The following is a 17,352-nucleotide window of genomic DNA, read 5'->3' on the forward strand; positions in this document are numbered from 1 at the left end:
AATCTTGAGAAAAATATCTTTGTAACGTCGGACACGTAAAAAATGTGAGAGAGGAAGTTACCATACATGTATACCAGACAATATATTCGCTTTGTGGTATATAACGAAGGTTACGGAAATATTTACGATAAGAACGCAACGAAGAAAGAAGAGCCTGCTCGCTCGATGGCCACGAGCAAGTATTGGCTGAAATCCTATCGCTACGCGCGACACGTACAAGCGCACGAGAGCGGCGGCGGCGCGCGAAGCGAGAAGTGGTGGAGGAACAGGGAAACTGGTGGGGAGAACCGAGTATCGACGATACGAGCCGATTCGTCCCCACTACCCGAGCCGATCTCCGGTTGCTCTAGTCGGGAGGAGAAGACGCACCACGTCGACGAGTGGGGATAACATCTGCTCTTAGCGTGATTGCCGTGTATTGATGTGGCTTTATGGCGCGCGCGGTAGGCTGCGGGCAACACAAAGTAAACGTATGATTCTTAATATGCCGCCGCGAAATTCGAGGCCGTCGCGCGCTGCGTAGCACGCGCGCTCGTGCTCGAAAGGTCGCGAGCAAAACTGTTCCGGAGATATTCGACTGGTCAAGGATCCCCAAATACGCGTCTGTTATTTTATCGGTTTATTACGCGCTAATACGTGATATCGCGTACATATAATCGGAAAATCAAAAACAGAATTCGTTTCTGACGTAATGTATAAAATGCGCGTTGAAAGAGCAATCGCATTGGTTCTTCGTAAACGTTCGTGATTAGTTTTTACGGATTTCTAAAATTTTAAGCGTATATCATATATTTATATAATTAAAGTATAAAAAAATATTAATTCGCGTGCAATTATGTTATAAAATTTGTATAAGAAAAGTGTTTTATATACCAAAAATATATATACTTCTTCTACATTTCGCGGTACGAGCTTTCAATTTGCTAAATAATCGCGCGATATATATCACTCGCAATTAATCAATTAAGAGGTTTTAAAAGCAGCAATAATTCTCCGACTATCGCGCGCTCTTTCCTCGTTCCGAAATAAATATGGATGATTTCGCGTTTTTGTTGCATATTCATGCATTGCGGATCTCGGAGCTTTTCAGATGCATCATTCAAACATTGAGCCACCATATATTTCCCCTTCTACGACTATGTGTTGATTATAATTGAAGACTGTAATAAAAATTGCCCAATCATGTCTTCTCCCCTTTTTTTCAACTCAGCTTTTCTACGTTCGTCAGATACATTTTGTGTCAAAAGAAACAGAATTAAAAAAAAAAAAAAAAACAAACAAACAAAAACATTTAATTATTTATATGCGAATTTGTTGATTTGAATTTGAGATACAAAGAGCAAGCTGCTTTATTTCACGCACGTGTTCTTAGAATTGATTCTTACGAAATGCAAGTCGGCGGATTATATTCCGCATTGTGTAAATTATTCGCGAATAATGGCGGAGTGTGACACGCGGAGAAAGTGTTGCGAGCAGGACAACGACGACGACGACGACGACGACGGCGCGATCCTCCTTTCACGCGTTCTCAATGTTACCGAACCTGCGCTCCCGACGACGCAACAGCTACGTGCACGCACATTCCGCATCGTGCGGATTCACGCGGGGAGGAAGGGAGGTTCCGCCTTCGTTAATTTCTCTAACCTGTTGCGCGATCTCCGTTATTTTTACGATAACGGCGAAAGCGTAGCTGACGAGAGAACTGTAACGCCTCTCGATTTTGTATAGTTTTTTTTGTTTCCGCACGTTCCGGGACGATAAACGCGGACGGAAGACGCGGACATTTATCGGTAACGCACCTTCAAGTATTGCAACTTGAAGTCGGAATATTGCGCGAGCAAATTTGCGCCCGCAAACAACTTTCTTTTGTGTTCGTACGTTCTTACATATATATATATATATATATATATACATATGCGTATATGTGTGTATTGAACAAAGATGAAGCTGATAAAGTTGTTACGCTGATTTCTTTCGTTCTTTGAATCCGCGGCTATATAATTCATGCAAGAAAATTTTCTTCGATATTTAACAATTTTATACAAGCTATTTAGAGTATAATTGTAGTAAATTTATTTATTTATTTTTTTTTTTTTACTAAAAATGCTTGTGATGAGTTGTCGCAACGAAAAACCATACTTCGTTAACCGCAAAAATACACTTCATTGAAATGCTTCATCACCGACAGTACGTCACGGAACTTTTGTAATCGCTTTTATCATCGAGTCAATTTTTGATACTTCGCAAGACTAAAGTGGCAATATCACGGGTGCGTTTTTTTGACACTTTTCGCGGATGACTCGCGCGCGTTTTCCTCTATCTCTCTACCCTATCTATAGTGCTTTAACCATTTGGCTGACGAGAAGTAGCGTCACGCGCGGCAAATTGTCCGAAAATGATGGATGTTGAAATAATCTCGAAGGAGCGGGGAGAAACTACGCGCGTCCTCCTTTTCTCTTCTCGACATATATATAGTTAACGAGAAAATTCCGGGAAAAAGCGGACAGGAAGCGAACTCGAAATAATATTGCGCTTGATCGCGCGCGGGAAAAAGTCGTGTGCGACTTGTCCTGAATAAATGCGCGCGCTCATTTTTATCTGTTGTTCATTTATTTATCGTGCCAAAACAGGAATAACTTTGTTATCGCGCAAATGTTGTCACAACACCACGCGTATTACGGACAAAACATACGCGAAAACAATCGGGTTTTTAACCGATTTAATTTATTTTTGCGAAATAACAATCTTTTGTCTATCCTCGCGTTGCGCTCTCGCAACCTTCGGCAATTATAACGCGAGAATATATGTTAATTGTGTTCATCGAACATAATTTTTACTCGCGAATCTCGCAATTCCTTCTTTTTTCGAAATAAAAGATTTTTTTCTGTCAAATGTCTTCGCTCGCGTTGCGATCGCGAGAGAAAGTCGTCCGAATGGTCACGGCCTATTTAGCCGTGCACAACTCCGCCACAATCTCAACGAGAGAATACGTACCGCTCTCTAAATCGAGAAAATAGCGGAATCCACAAACGACGACGACGACAACTACAACGACGACGACTCTGCCGTTTCCTCAACAAAGCGACGCGACGTGCCGATCGCACGAGCGTGGAACCGAGCCAAAAGAAAAAAAACTTTCAATCGAAAGCCGAAGAAATTTCGGAAATCTCGATTAGACGCAATTGTATTCCGCTTGTGCGACATTGGCGAGAATCCCGACGATTCGTCGAGAATTTCGGAAAAAAAAAAAGCGACGCGATAACCAACGACGAAGTTGGTGTTTCCATATAGGATAGGACGCGCGATATCGGTTTCGCGCGATTACGATTTTTTCTCGTTCATTTCTCTCGTGGCGAGAGACACACGCCATTCGTTTCCGTTCAAGAGCTTCTTCTGCCAACACGCCAGAACAACCAAATTCTTATCAGAACGGCCGATAATATCGATTGCTCGCGTTCCCACGCAAGAAAAAAGGCTTCCTCGCGCACGCGACCATAGAACGGAGAGAAGAGTATCTCATCTCCGAGTCCCCCGAGCGCGTCAGCTCTGCATCTTTCGATGCTCCCGACCGTGAACGTACATTTTTATTTATCCGGAAAAGTCGGGTCTTATATACGTTCCCACGCAAAAAAAAAAATGCGATAGACGACGTATCCGCGACGATACACGTCGTTGCGGCACGTTGTTGAAAAGATTTTGTTTCTTTTTTTATCGTCCGGTCACCAGTGAAAGTCTCTTCGCGTGTAATTAAGAAACTCACTCACTGGAATTCTCGTCTACAATCAACCTAGATTTCGCGTTCTCTTGAGACTCGCTAGAATTTTTACATGTTTCTTCTCGTACGTGTGTGTAAAATTTTATTTTTAAGAAAAACTTTATGCACACATGTGTACGTACTTGTATTCTTTACTCAATGCTTCCGAAACATGCATGTTATAAAATAAACAAGATATATACGTGTAAATACAGAGAAGGAGAGAGAGAGAGAGAGAGAGAGAGAGAAAGGAAAGGAGGGAGAAGATCGCGCGGTGCGTCTTTTAATTAAATCATCAATTTAACCCTTTGCGCCCGCGCGAGCGAGAAGAGATTTGCTACGCAAACGAATGCGTCCGCTCAACGTCAGGGTCATTCACTCCCTTCTCTTCTGTATCTGCATTTAATGATACGCGTGGTTATTTTCGAAGCGACTAATTTTTTTGCGCTTCAATTGAGTCATCGAAACCATAAAAAGTTGACGAACCTTTCACACAGTTTCCTGATTAAAAGAAAAAAAATACTCATATCATTTGCAACACGAAATTGTAAATATATGTAAAGGTTATTAATAATTTATATATTTTATTAGAGTAATTTATATTTTTATTATATATATTTTAGTAATTATATATTTAATTATATATTTAATCGTCCTTATTGCAAACCTTGTTTAAAACAAAGAAGTTCTCTTTAAACAAATTCCTTGTCAAAATATATAATATTTGAATATAAAATATATATATATATATAGAGAGAGAGAGAGAGAGAGAGAAAAAGAGAGACGGAGTATTCGTGTTGAATAGAAAAGTCGCGCGTTGACGTGGCTTGCAGACCGCATAAAAAAAAAAACCAACTCTTTCTCGCGTTTTCCTTCGAAAACAAAGTAATCGATACGCGCGTTTATTCTGAAGGAATAACCCGCACATCGATCTTTATGACGGGAGATAAAGTTTTATGAAGAACCGCGAGACCTCGTTTGGAACGTGTGCATCCGGTCGCTTTTACGGCGTATTTGAAACACGATATTGAACTTCGGTGGTGGTTAATAAAGCGAGTTCCATCAAACGTGCCTCCCGTATTCCGGGCGCGTATATGGCTCATTTATATGTGTATACAATAAATATTTCGCGAAATATTTATTGCGGCGCGAGGCGAAAAATTAAAAAGATTGAAAAGAAAGTGAGATTTTTTCTGACACTTAAAAAAGACACACTTGATTTTTGTTTTCTATTCCACGGATACTCTTTCTCTCTGAAGAAAATACATCCTTGTGTGTGTGTGTGTGTGTATGTGAGATTGTTAAAAGAAAATAATAGAGAGCAAGCAGAGTTTTCGCGTTAAAACACTTCGCCCAATCTATGGGGGGGTCGATAAATTTCCAGTGTATCTGTAAATAGAAAAATTATATAATCTATAAATAAAAAAATAAAACTGTTTTGCATACGATTGTCCATTCGGTCCGGATATAGTTGCTGATATTCCCGAACACTTTGGACAGTACGAATTATCGACGTATAAATTGTTGTTTGCGTTCAAACATCAAAATGTTTACACACAAAGCACCTGACGACGCGCTATCTGCTTACTTTGTGCGTAAAATAAGACGTATTTCGCATATATAATTTTCTTTAAGCGCGACGTTTTGCGCGTCAGCAGATCCGAGATAGGGTTCCTTATTCTCAAGTATAATTGCTTAACAAAAGTAAAAAAAAACGTTTCGTTTTAAAAATAAAATTTTATTTTATTACAGTAATAAGGAGCGAGTGTTTGCCATTTCTCCGCCATTTAACTTGAGTCAATGGAATCGAGTCGAAAGAAAAGTCTCTTTCGCGCGATGAAAGATGACGACGATATATACCCCGACGTCGCGCTCTCTCTCTCTCTCTCTCTCTCGTCGGTAGTTCACCGTACGCGAGAGGATTTTATTTATAAAGCGGCGCGGCTTCACGCTCACGAACGCGATTTCTTTTTATCCGCCGCATTCCTTCCAAGGCCCCGACGAAGAACGGATCGGGGCAACGGGCCGTCGTCATCGTCGTCATGGCCGTTTGTTCGTTCGCTCGCTGTAGAGTAATAGTACACTCCGTACGGGAGAGAACGCTTTCTACATCTCTCTCTCTCTCTCTCTCTCTCCGTCCTCTCAATTTCCCTCCCGCTCGCTCTTTCCCGAGCCTCTCTCTCGTTCAATATGGCACCGCCCGCCGCCGACGCCGGACGTCTCTCGTTTCGGCAAAATATCGATGGCCTTATAACGTCCGACCGAACGAACCGTACGCTCGAATAACGTTCGCGAATTATGAGCTACTATATACCGCCCCGTTACTGCGCGTACCCATGTCCGTTATACGATTATCCGAGTTACTCGGGGCGTACGTTAATACAAGCTATTGGACTGCGGCGCGCGCGCTTTGCGAAAGTACAGCGAAAATTTTTGTAGAACGACACACCGTTCTCCGGCCGCGCATCGAGGATTCCCGAGGAGCTTTCTCGGAGCGGAATTGCCTTTTCTCTTCAGCTGCTTCAATAAGTTAACACACAATGATTACATGTATAATTTGACGCCCAAAGATCTGGAATTGTTGTTTCGTCGAACCGTTGTTGTTGTATCGACGCGAATGCAATTTTTGTTTTATTAAAGTAACATATTTCTCGAGACAAGTTCGACAATTTAATTAAATAACGGGACAAAACTTTTGCTTCGTGCACTTTCCTAAAGAGTTGAAGAATCGCGCATTGTTGCTGCGATCGAAAAAAAAAATTCTTTGGAAATGCAAATAAAATTCCTTGTTGCTGGATTTGGACGCAATCACCCGGTATATAATAACGCAAATATGTTCGCAGCGAGAAACATCGTTTACGGTTGTGCAGCGATCGAAGCTCGTATTGTGGTCGGATGGTTTCGGGGGGGAGGGTTTTAGTTCGGCCCGTTGCTGCCGCCGCTTTCAAACAGTCGTGACTAAACCCGACATTGTTACTAAATCGCCATTAACTTTTGGCAAGTGGCACGACCGGGCGGTTATTTATAGCACAGGTAATACTATAATACGTGCACGTGTGTATAAGAAATATTGTTTTTAAATCTATATTCGATCATCCCCGCGAAGTACAAACTTATTTCGATTTTTGCGCGCGAAATTTTAATGCGCGTTAATGCATGCGCATTGTGGCGAGACAGGATTGAAAAAAAAAAATTCATATTTTTTGTGTGTGCAATGTTTATTCCAATACTTGATCGAATTAACGTTCTTTGTTGAAGATTTGCATAGACAACGTCGTTTATTGTGTTTATTGTCTTCTTTCGATGACCCGATATTAAGATGGCGCGCGCACACGGAGGGGATTCTAAATTTAGTCCCAGCTCTAAGCTTCGTTTAATTGCCAAAGACTGTGCGCGCGACAATGACATAATATATCCAGCGCGTGACAACATTATTCTTTCTAATAAACGTAGAAGGCTCCAATGTATAAAACAAAAACTTGGAATAAAACGGCCAATGTGAGCCTGGGACACAGTAAGNAGTGTGTAAAATATTTTCAGTAAAAAATTTCTTTATTTTACGTTTCGATCCCTGGTTGGGATCCTCTTCAGAAATAATAACAAACTGTAACAATATTGAAACTAATAATATATATAAAATTCTAGTATAAAGGATCAGAATATAAGAAAAACAAGATTACTTACAGTCGAAAATTATTACAATTCAAAAGACACGTGTCACGTACATAGTAGACACAAGTATAAATTTCTACGTGTTGTTACTCTCAGCGTTGACTTGAGAATAAACGGAAAGTCAACAAATAAATAGCAAGAAAAGATAGAGAGACAGAGACACCTACTGTTAAACCCAACAAATTATATTATAAAATTTACCCTATAGATTAAAGTTTTTTAAAACTTTCAACCAAAGGCAAATATGAGTTATCAAGTAACTCCGTATCACTCTGTAAATTAAGACCAGCCGTTTGTTTCTTAATATAGAGCATCTCAGAGACAAGACGCTTCATATATGAGTGCTCTTCATCTAAAATGCGAACGTTATTCCAATCAAAATCGTGGTTCTCTTNTAGTCTGTGGTCGGTAATAACAGATGGTTGCGATGTATTGCGACGAATGTGGCTCCTATGCTCATTGATGCGTGTATTGAGTCGTCTTTTTGTTTGTCCTANGTATGAAGCCGGACAGTCGTTACATTTTATNTGATAGACAACATTAGATCTAGATACAGAAGGCAAAGGATCTTTGTGAACATGAATGAATCTTGTTAGTTTGTTTCCNCTAACAAAGGCAAGCCTCCTATCTGATCTAGATCTAACAAAACTAGCCACACCATTCGCAAATTCTCGCACATAAGGGACGACAAAAAATTTTTTATTATTTTCATTCCCCTCCTCAAGAACACGCCTCAGCCGACCTTCACACCCCACAGTACCGTTAAATAAGCCTTTAAGACGTTTGCGTATCACATCNAAGATCAATTGTAACGGATAATTATTGTTTAAAAGGATGTTTATAATGAGATGGAAATTNTTTTCATGAAATCTAGGATGTGAAAGGAAAAACGCCCTGTCAATCAAACCAATGATCACTCCAATTTTCTGACAACTAGGATGGTACGAATGGAAATTTAAATAGCGGCCAGAAAATGAGGGCTTATGATACCAGTCAGTGATCAGATAATTGTCAACGATGGTCAAGGTCATTATTCTTTCTCTCGATGAGATCTCGCTAAAGATCCGCATTTTTTTTTTTCACTGTTGATGTTAAGCAGTTTTAATTATATATCTCGTACAAGTTACGTTTCTGCAAACAAGAAATGGATTTTCTTGTAAAAGAAATATGAATGTCGAAGAGCTCTCGTAAAAATCGATATCTTCAAAATTTGTATTTGCGTTTCATTGTAGCGTTAATTGATCGACAACCACATCGCTATAAACAGATTCTCCTCTAATCAGAATTGTATTTTACATAGTAAAATACAATATAAAATATAATATAAAATTGTTTAGTTAAACAATTTTAACTCTTTGCAAATAGAAAATTCGTTTTCAATATCCGAAAACAAAAATGTTGCTTTTCTCATCGAGAGAACATTTTTATATTATTTTACTTGCCAGAGAGTTAAATTCTAGATGGTTCTGTGACACTCTGTCTCTCTCTCTCTCTCTCTCTTAAATTTAATTTCAACATCTACCCGCTACGTTAAGGCGCGCGATACCTTTGTAACGTTAAAAAACCTTAAAACATTTTCGTTCTCGCGAGATTATAAACAGCAGAACGAAGAAGAGCGCATGCGAGACCGGCCGTACGACGACGACAATGTGTGTTAGCATATGTAAATAAACGGCGGGAGGGTAGGAAGAAATCGGGAAGGGCGATGGTCGCTTAGGGAAAGGGTAAAGAACCGTCGTCGGGGGGAGATCGGTGGGGGAGAGAGTCGTCAGAGCCACACACACTGCACAAGGCGGACTTCGCCGCGCGTCAGTTTAGGGTCGGGTTAGGTAACGCCGTATCCATGGCGGTTTTTCCCTCCCCCCCGCGGAGAGAAAGTTAGTCTCGAGGCGCACCTCGAGCGTAAAATCGCCTCTCTCGATGTACGAAGCGCGTCCACCACCTACCCCCCTTCTCTTACTCTTCATCCCTTCTTTTTCTTCGGTCGGTCGTCACCGCTATCAAAAAAATCTTTCACGTTATGCTGCGCTGTTGTTGCGTGTCGTTTACTTCTTTTCTCTAGATTACGGAACTCGAGCTTTTTAAACCGGCGCTCTCAATTGCTGCTTTGCACATCGTGTTCGTTCGAGAAAAAATGCACATGCTTCTTTATTGATCTGAGAGAAGATTGTTTCCCCTCTTCTCTCTCTCTCTCTCTCTCTCTCTCTCTCTCTCTCTCTCGCAGAAAAAAAGAAACAATTTCTTTCTCTCTCTACTTTTTTGCGTACTCGCTCTCGCTCTGTTTTATCTGCGTCGACGAATTAAGTAATCCTCCAATGACGAGAGGACACAATACTGTAAGAATCTTAGTCAGGATGGTTGTTTCTTTTTTCACTCACACACATTTGTTACACAAATATAAATTTACTTTGCGGCACAGACCGCTGCTACAACAGATTTACACAGAAATTAATCGAAACACGCTTGCCTCTCTTTAGTATATCACCCGTTCGTGATTTATCACTTTCTTTTCCGCTTTTCCTCTGTCTTTTCTCTAACTCTGTTCTATCATGTCTCTCCCTTCTCAGTCTTCTTCTTCTCTCGCACGCACCTATCATTTTCATCATGCACGCCCTCATCCTAATATCTTATTTCAGGTACTCATTACCTATCTATATATCTACACCCGTTCGACTCTTGCTCCGATTTCGGCTACGTCGGTATTGCAGATTCGTTCTCGCATCTTTCGCACAAACAGGATCTTACAATACTCGGACGTATCTCGATACGTTATGCTTAACTTTCGATTTTCGTTCTCTTTCCACACTCTCTCGTCAATTCTTGCTGTCGTTTTAAATTTATTTCACGTTGTATTTATATTTCTCGATCGATCGAGTCGAGATTAATTGTATATCAATCTTCTTAATGCTGACTTTTTCTTGTTGTTGTTTTCTTTCGCTTCGATATTTTAAATCAAAATTTTTTCTCTAATTGCGACAGCCATAACGTTTGTAACAAATGCAAAATTATTTATTATAGATCGTCACTCCCTACGTATAATCCCGTAACTCCAAAACGCAAATTTTAGAGGAGAGCGGTTTAAAAGTTTAAAGCGTCATATAGTTTCCCCATAGTTAAGGGATCTTTCGGTTTTAAATTTTTACCATACTTATGAATATTTTTTTTTTAATACTTGGTGACCACAAAGAACATGACTTTCTGAGTGTCACTATGCAATAAACCGAAAATCCCATATGTGACACTTAAGTAATTATACGTAGGGAGTGACGAGATGTGAAATGTTTCATACCTGGAAGCTTGTCGTTGTTTCTCTCGTATTGAAAGGACAAAAAATAATTGCCGTCGCGAAGTATATTGTTCTTTTAAAAAGAGCGGAATTTGGCGGCAAAAGCTGTGAAATTTGATCGATTTTTTTCTGCGACACGCACGATATCGGTATAGTAGCAACAAGTGTCGTATTCGAATTCTTTCGACCACGGCTGGAGCTTCGCGCGACAGCCATCTTTGGAAGCGCGCAAGGAAATACGCGCGACATCTTCTGGCGATGTGATGAATTTTTGTTTTTTTCGACAACGATGATTTTTTGCGTGACTCTCTGACGATCATTATGTCTGGAAATAATTTATATATGCGTACTCTCGGTTTCGTGCTCTTTAACAGAAACCGAGAGACTTCCTGTAACACTTATAAATAAATGCGAGGGTTGAAGGTGATTTAAAAAACCGTAAAAAATTAATCAATGCTACTCACATGGTATTGCAATGGAAATATGGCGAGGGTGTTTTACCATCGTATGTGTGTGGTAAAACTTTCAAAATAAAATCGTTAACTCTACGTGCGTTTTAATTGACTTCCTTGAAAGGCGCGCGGTGTGTGCGCGCGCGCGATCGATTAGGCAAAGGACCTTCCGCAAGAAAATAGATGACCGTGGCTATCGACCAATCTCGTGTAGGAACCGGCGAATTAACAATTTTCACGCGAGAGCGCGGGATCGATCGGAGATTGGATATTAAGCGAGAATCGGGCGCGGTTTCGAGTGTTGGCATTTCGCGCGGGTATTACGTATATACTCTCGTCGAAAACCGGAAATGATCTCGTGACCGATCGGAAGTCACTTCCATGACGGTTTAAAGCGTTTCGTTCGCGAGAAAAGAGAAAGAGAACACTTTTTTTTTTTTTTTTTATTGAAAGATGAAGTTTTCGACGGAAGAAAAAGCGACGCGGCACAAAAGAAAAAGAGAGAGAGAAGAAAGGAAAAGCGGCAACGTGCGCGAAAATCTTTCTATTGACACACTTTCACGATGGAGGAGAAGTCCATTTTCAATAGAAACAAGAGCGATATGTTATTTTTGGGGGGATAAGATGTGATGGAATTTGATTTTGTGGATTGATCGAGAGAATAAATAAATAAAAAAATAAAAAAAAACCTCCCACTTATATTTGCGAGAAAAAAACGCAGAAATTGCAATTCGAAGGTTCTCCGGAACGAGGGAAATTTCGCGATATAATAAGCGACAATTTCCGGAGAACCGTTATAGCGCGATTTGCGGAATCGCGCGCAAACGAGATTCGCGAAAAACTATATTCCGATGCTCTACCACGTCGTTGTTTGATTGTAAGACAGTAAAGCGCGATAGCGGTACACATACGCGCGTATATTTCTTCTCTCCCTTCTTGCCCCCTTCCGAGGACAGAAGCAGGGGGGACGGTCGCGAGATTTATTTGCGCCGCAACCGACGGAAAGACGGAAGCGTCGCCGTCGTAAAACTGGGTCAGTCGCGTTGACGATGACGACAGGGGAAAAGAAAAAGAGGCCTCCTCTCTCTCCTACCATTTAATATATCGGCGGCGAGTGCGTACGGCGCGGCGAGTGCGTAAGTGCGCGCGCGGCCACTGAAGTTACCGCTAAACAACCGTTCCGCGTCTGTTTTTTATTTATATATACTCGTTTTTCTGTGTATACCGTTAGACAATACTTGCGTTCCGTTTAAAGACAGAAGCGACAATCCGGGAGAAAAATACGTATATAGTAACAAGCGTGATTTATTAATAATTATAATTTAATTACGCATTGATTAATAAATGATAAATAGCACAAATGATTGATTGTCGATCACCGTGAACTATTTGATGTTTTGTTTTGACAAACTGGCATGGAATACTATTTTGTACGGGAATATTCACGAGCTTGTATTAGATTGCGCGTCGCGCGTTATAAATAATATTTAATATTGAGTGCGTGCGACTCTGTGTCGGTGTTTTAATCATTCGTCCAAGTACAGGCTGTTCCACACGTTACTTCTATCGTATAGACTTTTATATTATTATATAAGGTTTATTTTATATAAATATAAGTTATATATATGTTTTATTTTATATATATAATTTTTTTATCTCAATAATAACGATTGACAAACAATTCTGACGATATTTGTTCCTATTTCTGATTGCAGACACTAAAATGAGATTGGAGGAAGACTTAGTGATCCGTAGAAGTCGACCCACAATGATTTCTGCCAAGTACCGTGCTCGCGAAGAACGTCGCCGTCTACTGAAGATCTCAGCCGGCAAGCTAAGGAAAATCGAGGATCCTGAGACGAGTCTGTGCCGATCGGTTCTTATAAACAACGCGGTGCGACGATTGCAGCGCGAAAATGAAAGGAGAAATTACAACGCGCTCCCGGTTGTCGCGGCATACATGGACGATACCGAGGACACATCCTCGAGGAAAAGGTGCGCGAAATATTTTCGAGCACTCAAACTGCTAATCAAAGACAAAAGAGCTTGCTTGTCCTGCTTAATCTTTATTTCTCTTTTCCATTCGTGCAAAACGTGTTTTGATTTGCAACTGCTGTTAGAATATACGATACGTAACATAGTGTCAGATATGCAGATGGAAGCAATAAGTTTTTTATTAAGGAAGCTCAAACTTGATCGGTTCTATTGTCGTTAAATCTAAGATGATGCGAATTGGATTTATACTATATATATATATATAAAGTTTAGTAAGTAAATGCAAATTTTTTTTGTTTTTATATTGTTTTCAACATTTGTATTCGCGTTTTTATTGGATTTGTGATTTGTGCAAAATAATATGTTCGTCGTTACGTCCTTTTGATATTTGTTTGTTGTTTTTTTTAGAATAAAATTGATGGTAACGTGTAAAAACGATTAGTTTGTGTTTGACGTAAATGTTGCGACAAAAATTTCTACTACTTACATTCTAATGTAATAATTGAAAAAAAATCCGTTATATTGTTAATTTGTTTTTTTGTTTTTTTTTTTTTTATATACAGATTGGCTGATGACACAAGGAACGACGAGCCGAGTCAGAAAAGGCAGAGGCACGACGACCTGGACGACATGTTCAGCGATTTCTACATCCTACCGCCGACCCCACGCTTGCTCTCGCACATAGACGAGATGCATTCGGAACCGACAGCCTCGCATCATGGTACTCTTCACCTGAGCTTCCCGGAGGATCGTTTGAGTGACGTGCGATCGGACAGCGCCGTGAGCGCGAACACCACCTCCAACACCGGGACAAGCAACGGCGTCAATGACACAAGTTGCCACTCCGTGCTATTTCCTGGGGATCTGGATGACGCAAATCTTTCACGACCGGTCACCGACATGATGGAGGTCGATCCTGATCGGCTCTGCGACTTCACCAGATTTGCCGATTCGAGGACGCTGGAGGAACGATTGGTGGAACTACAGTCATTGGACGAGCATTTCGACCTTACAAAATTCGAGCGCAACAACAACCAAAGCTGCGGTCGTGCTATCCACGATATACAGACCTTCCACAGTCTGGTACCCGGTCTGGAGACTTAGATGATGATGCCGTGTACCGAGCGATCCACGGTGGTGTCACAAGATGCCTACGGCGACGAGGCAACGTAGACGACGACTCCGCGGAAAACGGAATCGTTCGGCGACGAGTTACAGAAAATTCTTGATTTGCTAACTAATCTGCTATAATAACCGCAGCACGGTCTCGTGCATTTGCGGACGGAAGAAAAAAACGCCCGGTTAAAAAAAAAAATGTCGGTGCGCATGTACAATTAATCGCAGAAAAATAGGTCTCCTCGTAAAAAAAAGCTGGAATTAATCGCATCTAAAGAATGCGTTGTCATCAAAGTGCGTGATAATATGGGGTCGGGTTGTGTGGTGTCGACAGTGGCTCACGCGGATTGTACTTTATACCGAAGACGAAGACTGTTGGGAGTCTTCGTTTCGTGTTTTGTTTACACTTTGTGTTTGCAACACGAAGTAAAAAACCCTATATTGTTTTGTCTCTCTCTCCTTTTGGCATTAGTTAGACAAAATTCGTCGAAACGATGCGGAAATATAGCAAGCGAGATACTCATTATCGTTATCCATCGATATCATTTTCCAACTCCCGCATAGTTATAAAATATCATCGTAATATGTTTTACACATTTTTTAACTATATATGTGGAATTATTATTCTATGTTATTTTATATATTTGAGAATCTTTTCTATAGAATTTCTTTCCACACTGGCAGATGTAATTGCTGGCTTTGTTCTTTGGATGCCGCCTTTCCTATCTATTTATATATACACGGCAATATATATATATATGAGAAAATCTATTTAAAAGTCGAAAAGTTGGAAAGTCTGATATGTCGACTTGTACATCCACCTATATGAGAGATACCTATCTCATCTCGTTCGCTTCTTTCTTTTCGAGACTCATTTTTTGTACAATATTTTTCTTACATTCTTCTATTATTTTACATTTTATATTTTACGATAAAGTCCGCATGTTGCGTATAAAATTTATCATAAAAAATTGAAAAAAAAAAAGAAAAAAAAAACCGCAGGCCTGTTTTGAAGGAAAAACAAAACACTAATTAGTTTTCTGATTTTCTGAATCCGCCACTGTCGACGCCGCTTAACGAACCTTGAATGCGAGACCAAGGTTTGAGCGGTCAATTTTCTGTTTCTCGCCAGCAGTTTCCCTCTGCGCTGTCCGTCCACCTTGCCCGCGGCTAAATCGCGTCGAAGCACTTTGCAGCACCGAAACGTCACAGAGAGACACGTGCCTGCATCTAGTTCTCGGTCGACTGGTATTCGCATATACTGACGGCGGCCTTCGGCACGACACACAAAGCGCGCGTAATATACACATTGTTTGTATATATACATATAGATTTTTAAGAGCACACACTTACACACACACACACACACACACACCCTGCGCGCATTAGGAGTATAGGACGAATTATTATTGATAAAATAACTGCGATTGAAACGCGCATGAAACGCGGCTTTAACGCCACAAAAAACTTTTTCCAAAACTTGGTTTTTATCGATCGCTTAATTAAAAAAATGACGTTTTTCCGAAAAGGCACGAACTAATGTATAAACGCGCGCGCGTTTCCAATATTCCGAGTGGCGTTTAGCGTGTTTTTTGCGCGACATTTTATAGTCTAAGACCTAAGAGATACGGGCTCGCGCAAAGCGAACAATTACAGTTTATTTAACGTAAAACTGTAATTTTTTTGAATGACGGGCAACGCGCGAAACGATCTCTGTTTCGTTCGAGAAAACATTGCTCTGTAGTGAATTCCTTCCAATTTAGCCTTGCAAAAAATGTGCTCTTACAAATTTTTATAGTGAGATAAAATGAAATTTATATATAATATATTGTTAATAAAATTGTATAAATCCTGTGGTCCACAGTTCCATCAGAAATGTCATCTTGTATGATTCTTCAAAATGCGGTGTAAAATTTCGGCATTTGTGGAACGAGTATAATTTATTTTGATATATATGAGACGACTATGGTGTTTAATGGCTAATACTGACGCAATTCGCTGCAGAAAAATGTCTTTCGAACACACTGTTTCCGTACGCGCGACAGGAAGATGTGCTATCTCGCGTGACGCCACAACGAGCCCTTAGCTGAGTTAACGTATCACTTTTATTAAACGATATCTTTCTTTTATGTTTGATGAGTAAAAACATCGTGGTGAACAATATATATTTCTGTATTCCCTTTCTAATTTCAAATTGTATCTTGTACATATATATATACAGTAAAAACAATCTGACGCTCTTGGAATAAATTTCATTGAAGGAAAATCTAAAATTTTTAACACAAATGGAAAAGAGTTTATTTTCCATAGACAAAATAATGCCGAGAACTGGCAGTATTTGAGTATTTTAGCAAATTTACAAATAAATTGTTTATAAAATTATTTTATAAATGAATTATAAATTTATCTTGTAATCACGCGATTAATTGTAAAACACACAAGCGAAAATTCATTCAGAAATCGACTTACGTATTCGCGCACAAAAAAATATTTTGTTATTAACACGTCGCAACTGAATTATTCTGCAATTAGAATCGTTTAAATAAATTCTTAATCTTCTTTGAAACGCATTTGAAAAAATGTTTTCTTATTAAAAATCGAACTCGCCCTTAATTTAGTTATATGTTAAGAGCGTGTTTATATATATATATTATTTGATTATACAGTTAGTCTGTAAAAACTAACTCCGTACATTATATATTTCAATATTTTATAGAATTTATATCATTTATAATATATCATATATAACATTTATATGTAAAATATAGATATAATATAATATGATATATTATACACTGTGTTGAATGTATAATGTACGGAAATTATATATATATATACCTGTACACACACATTGCATTATATATATATACATATATATATGTATAAATATACTGTGCTCGGTATATACTATTGTTCAAAGAATATTTGTCATCACGTCCCAGGGCGAAGGGTCTTTTTAAAAAAACTCGTCACGGATTTTATGTAGTGCAATATCTTCATTCCTCTTATATTTGTTAATACGTTTTTGTGTGCACGATTATGTTTATTTATCATTTCTATGTTAATTTTATTATCAT

General features: G+C 39.5%; 1 protein-coding gene across 2 annotated transcripts in view; it reads left to right on the forward strand.

The window, feature by feature from the left end:
- Positions 1 to 14,426, forward strand: part of LOC109858798 — a 123,894-nt gene extending 109,468 nt beyond the window's left edge. Inside the window, exons 1-3 of one of the 2 annotated variants that reach the window (XM_020436410.1) lie at positions 8,369 to 8,452; positions 12,880 to 13,159; positions 13,723 to 14,426. In XM_020436410.1, the coding sequence (XP_020291999.1) occupies positions 8,410 to 8,452; positions 12,880 to 13,159; positions 13,723 to 14,263 (864 nt within the window). In that variant the 5' untranslated portion in view covers positions 8,369 to 8,409 and the 3' untranslated portion in view covers positions 14,264 to 14,426. Of the gene's footprint in view, positions 1 to 8,368; positions 8,453 to 12,879; positions 13,160 to 13,722 lie in introns of those variants that run through there. The other variant, XM_020436409.1, reaches the window with a different exon arrangement.
- The last annotated feature ends 2,926 nt before the right edge of the window (positions 14,427 to 17,352 follow it).

Source organism: Pseudomyrmex gracilis, unplaced genomic scaffold (genome assembly GCF_002006095.1).
Source record: "Pseudomyrmex gracilis isolate BER0280 unplaced genomic scaffold, ASM200609v1 scaffold_225, whole genome shotgun sequence".
Taxonomy (NCBI): Eukaryota; Metazoa; Arthropoda; class Insecta; order Hymenoptera; family Formicidae; genus Pseudomyrmex; species Pseudomyrmex gracilis.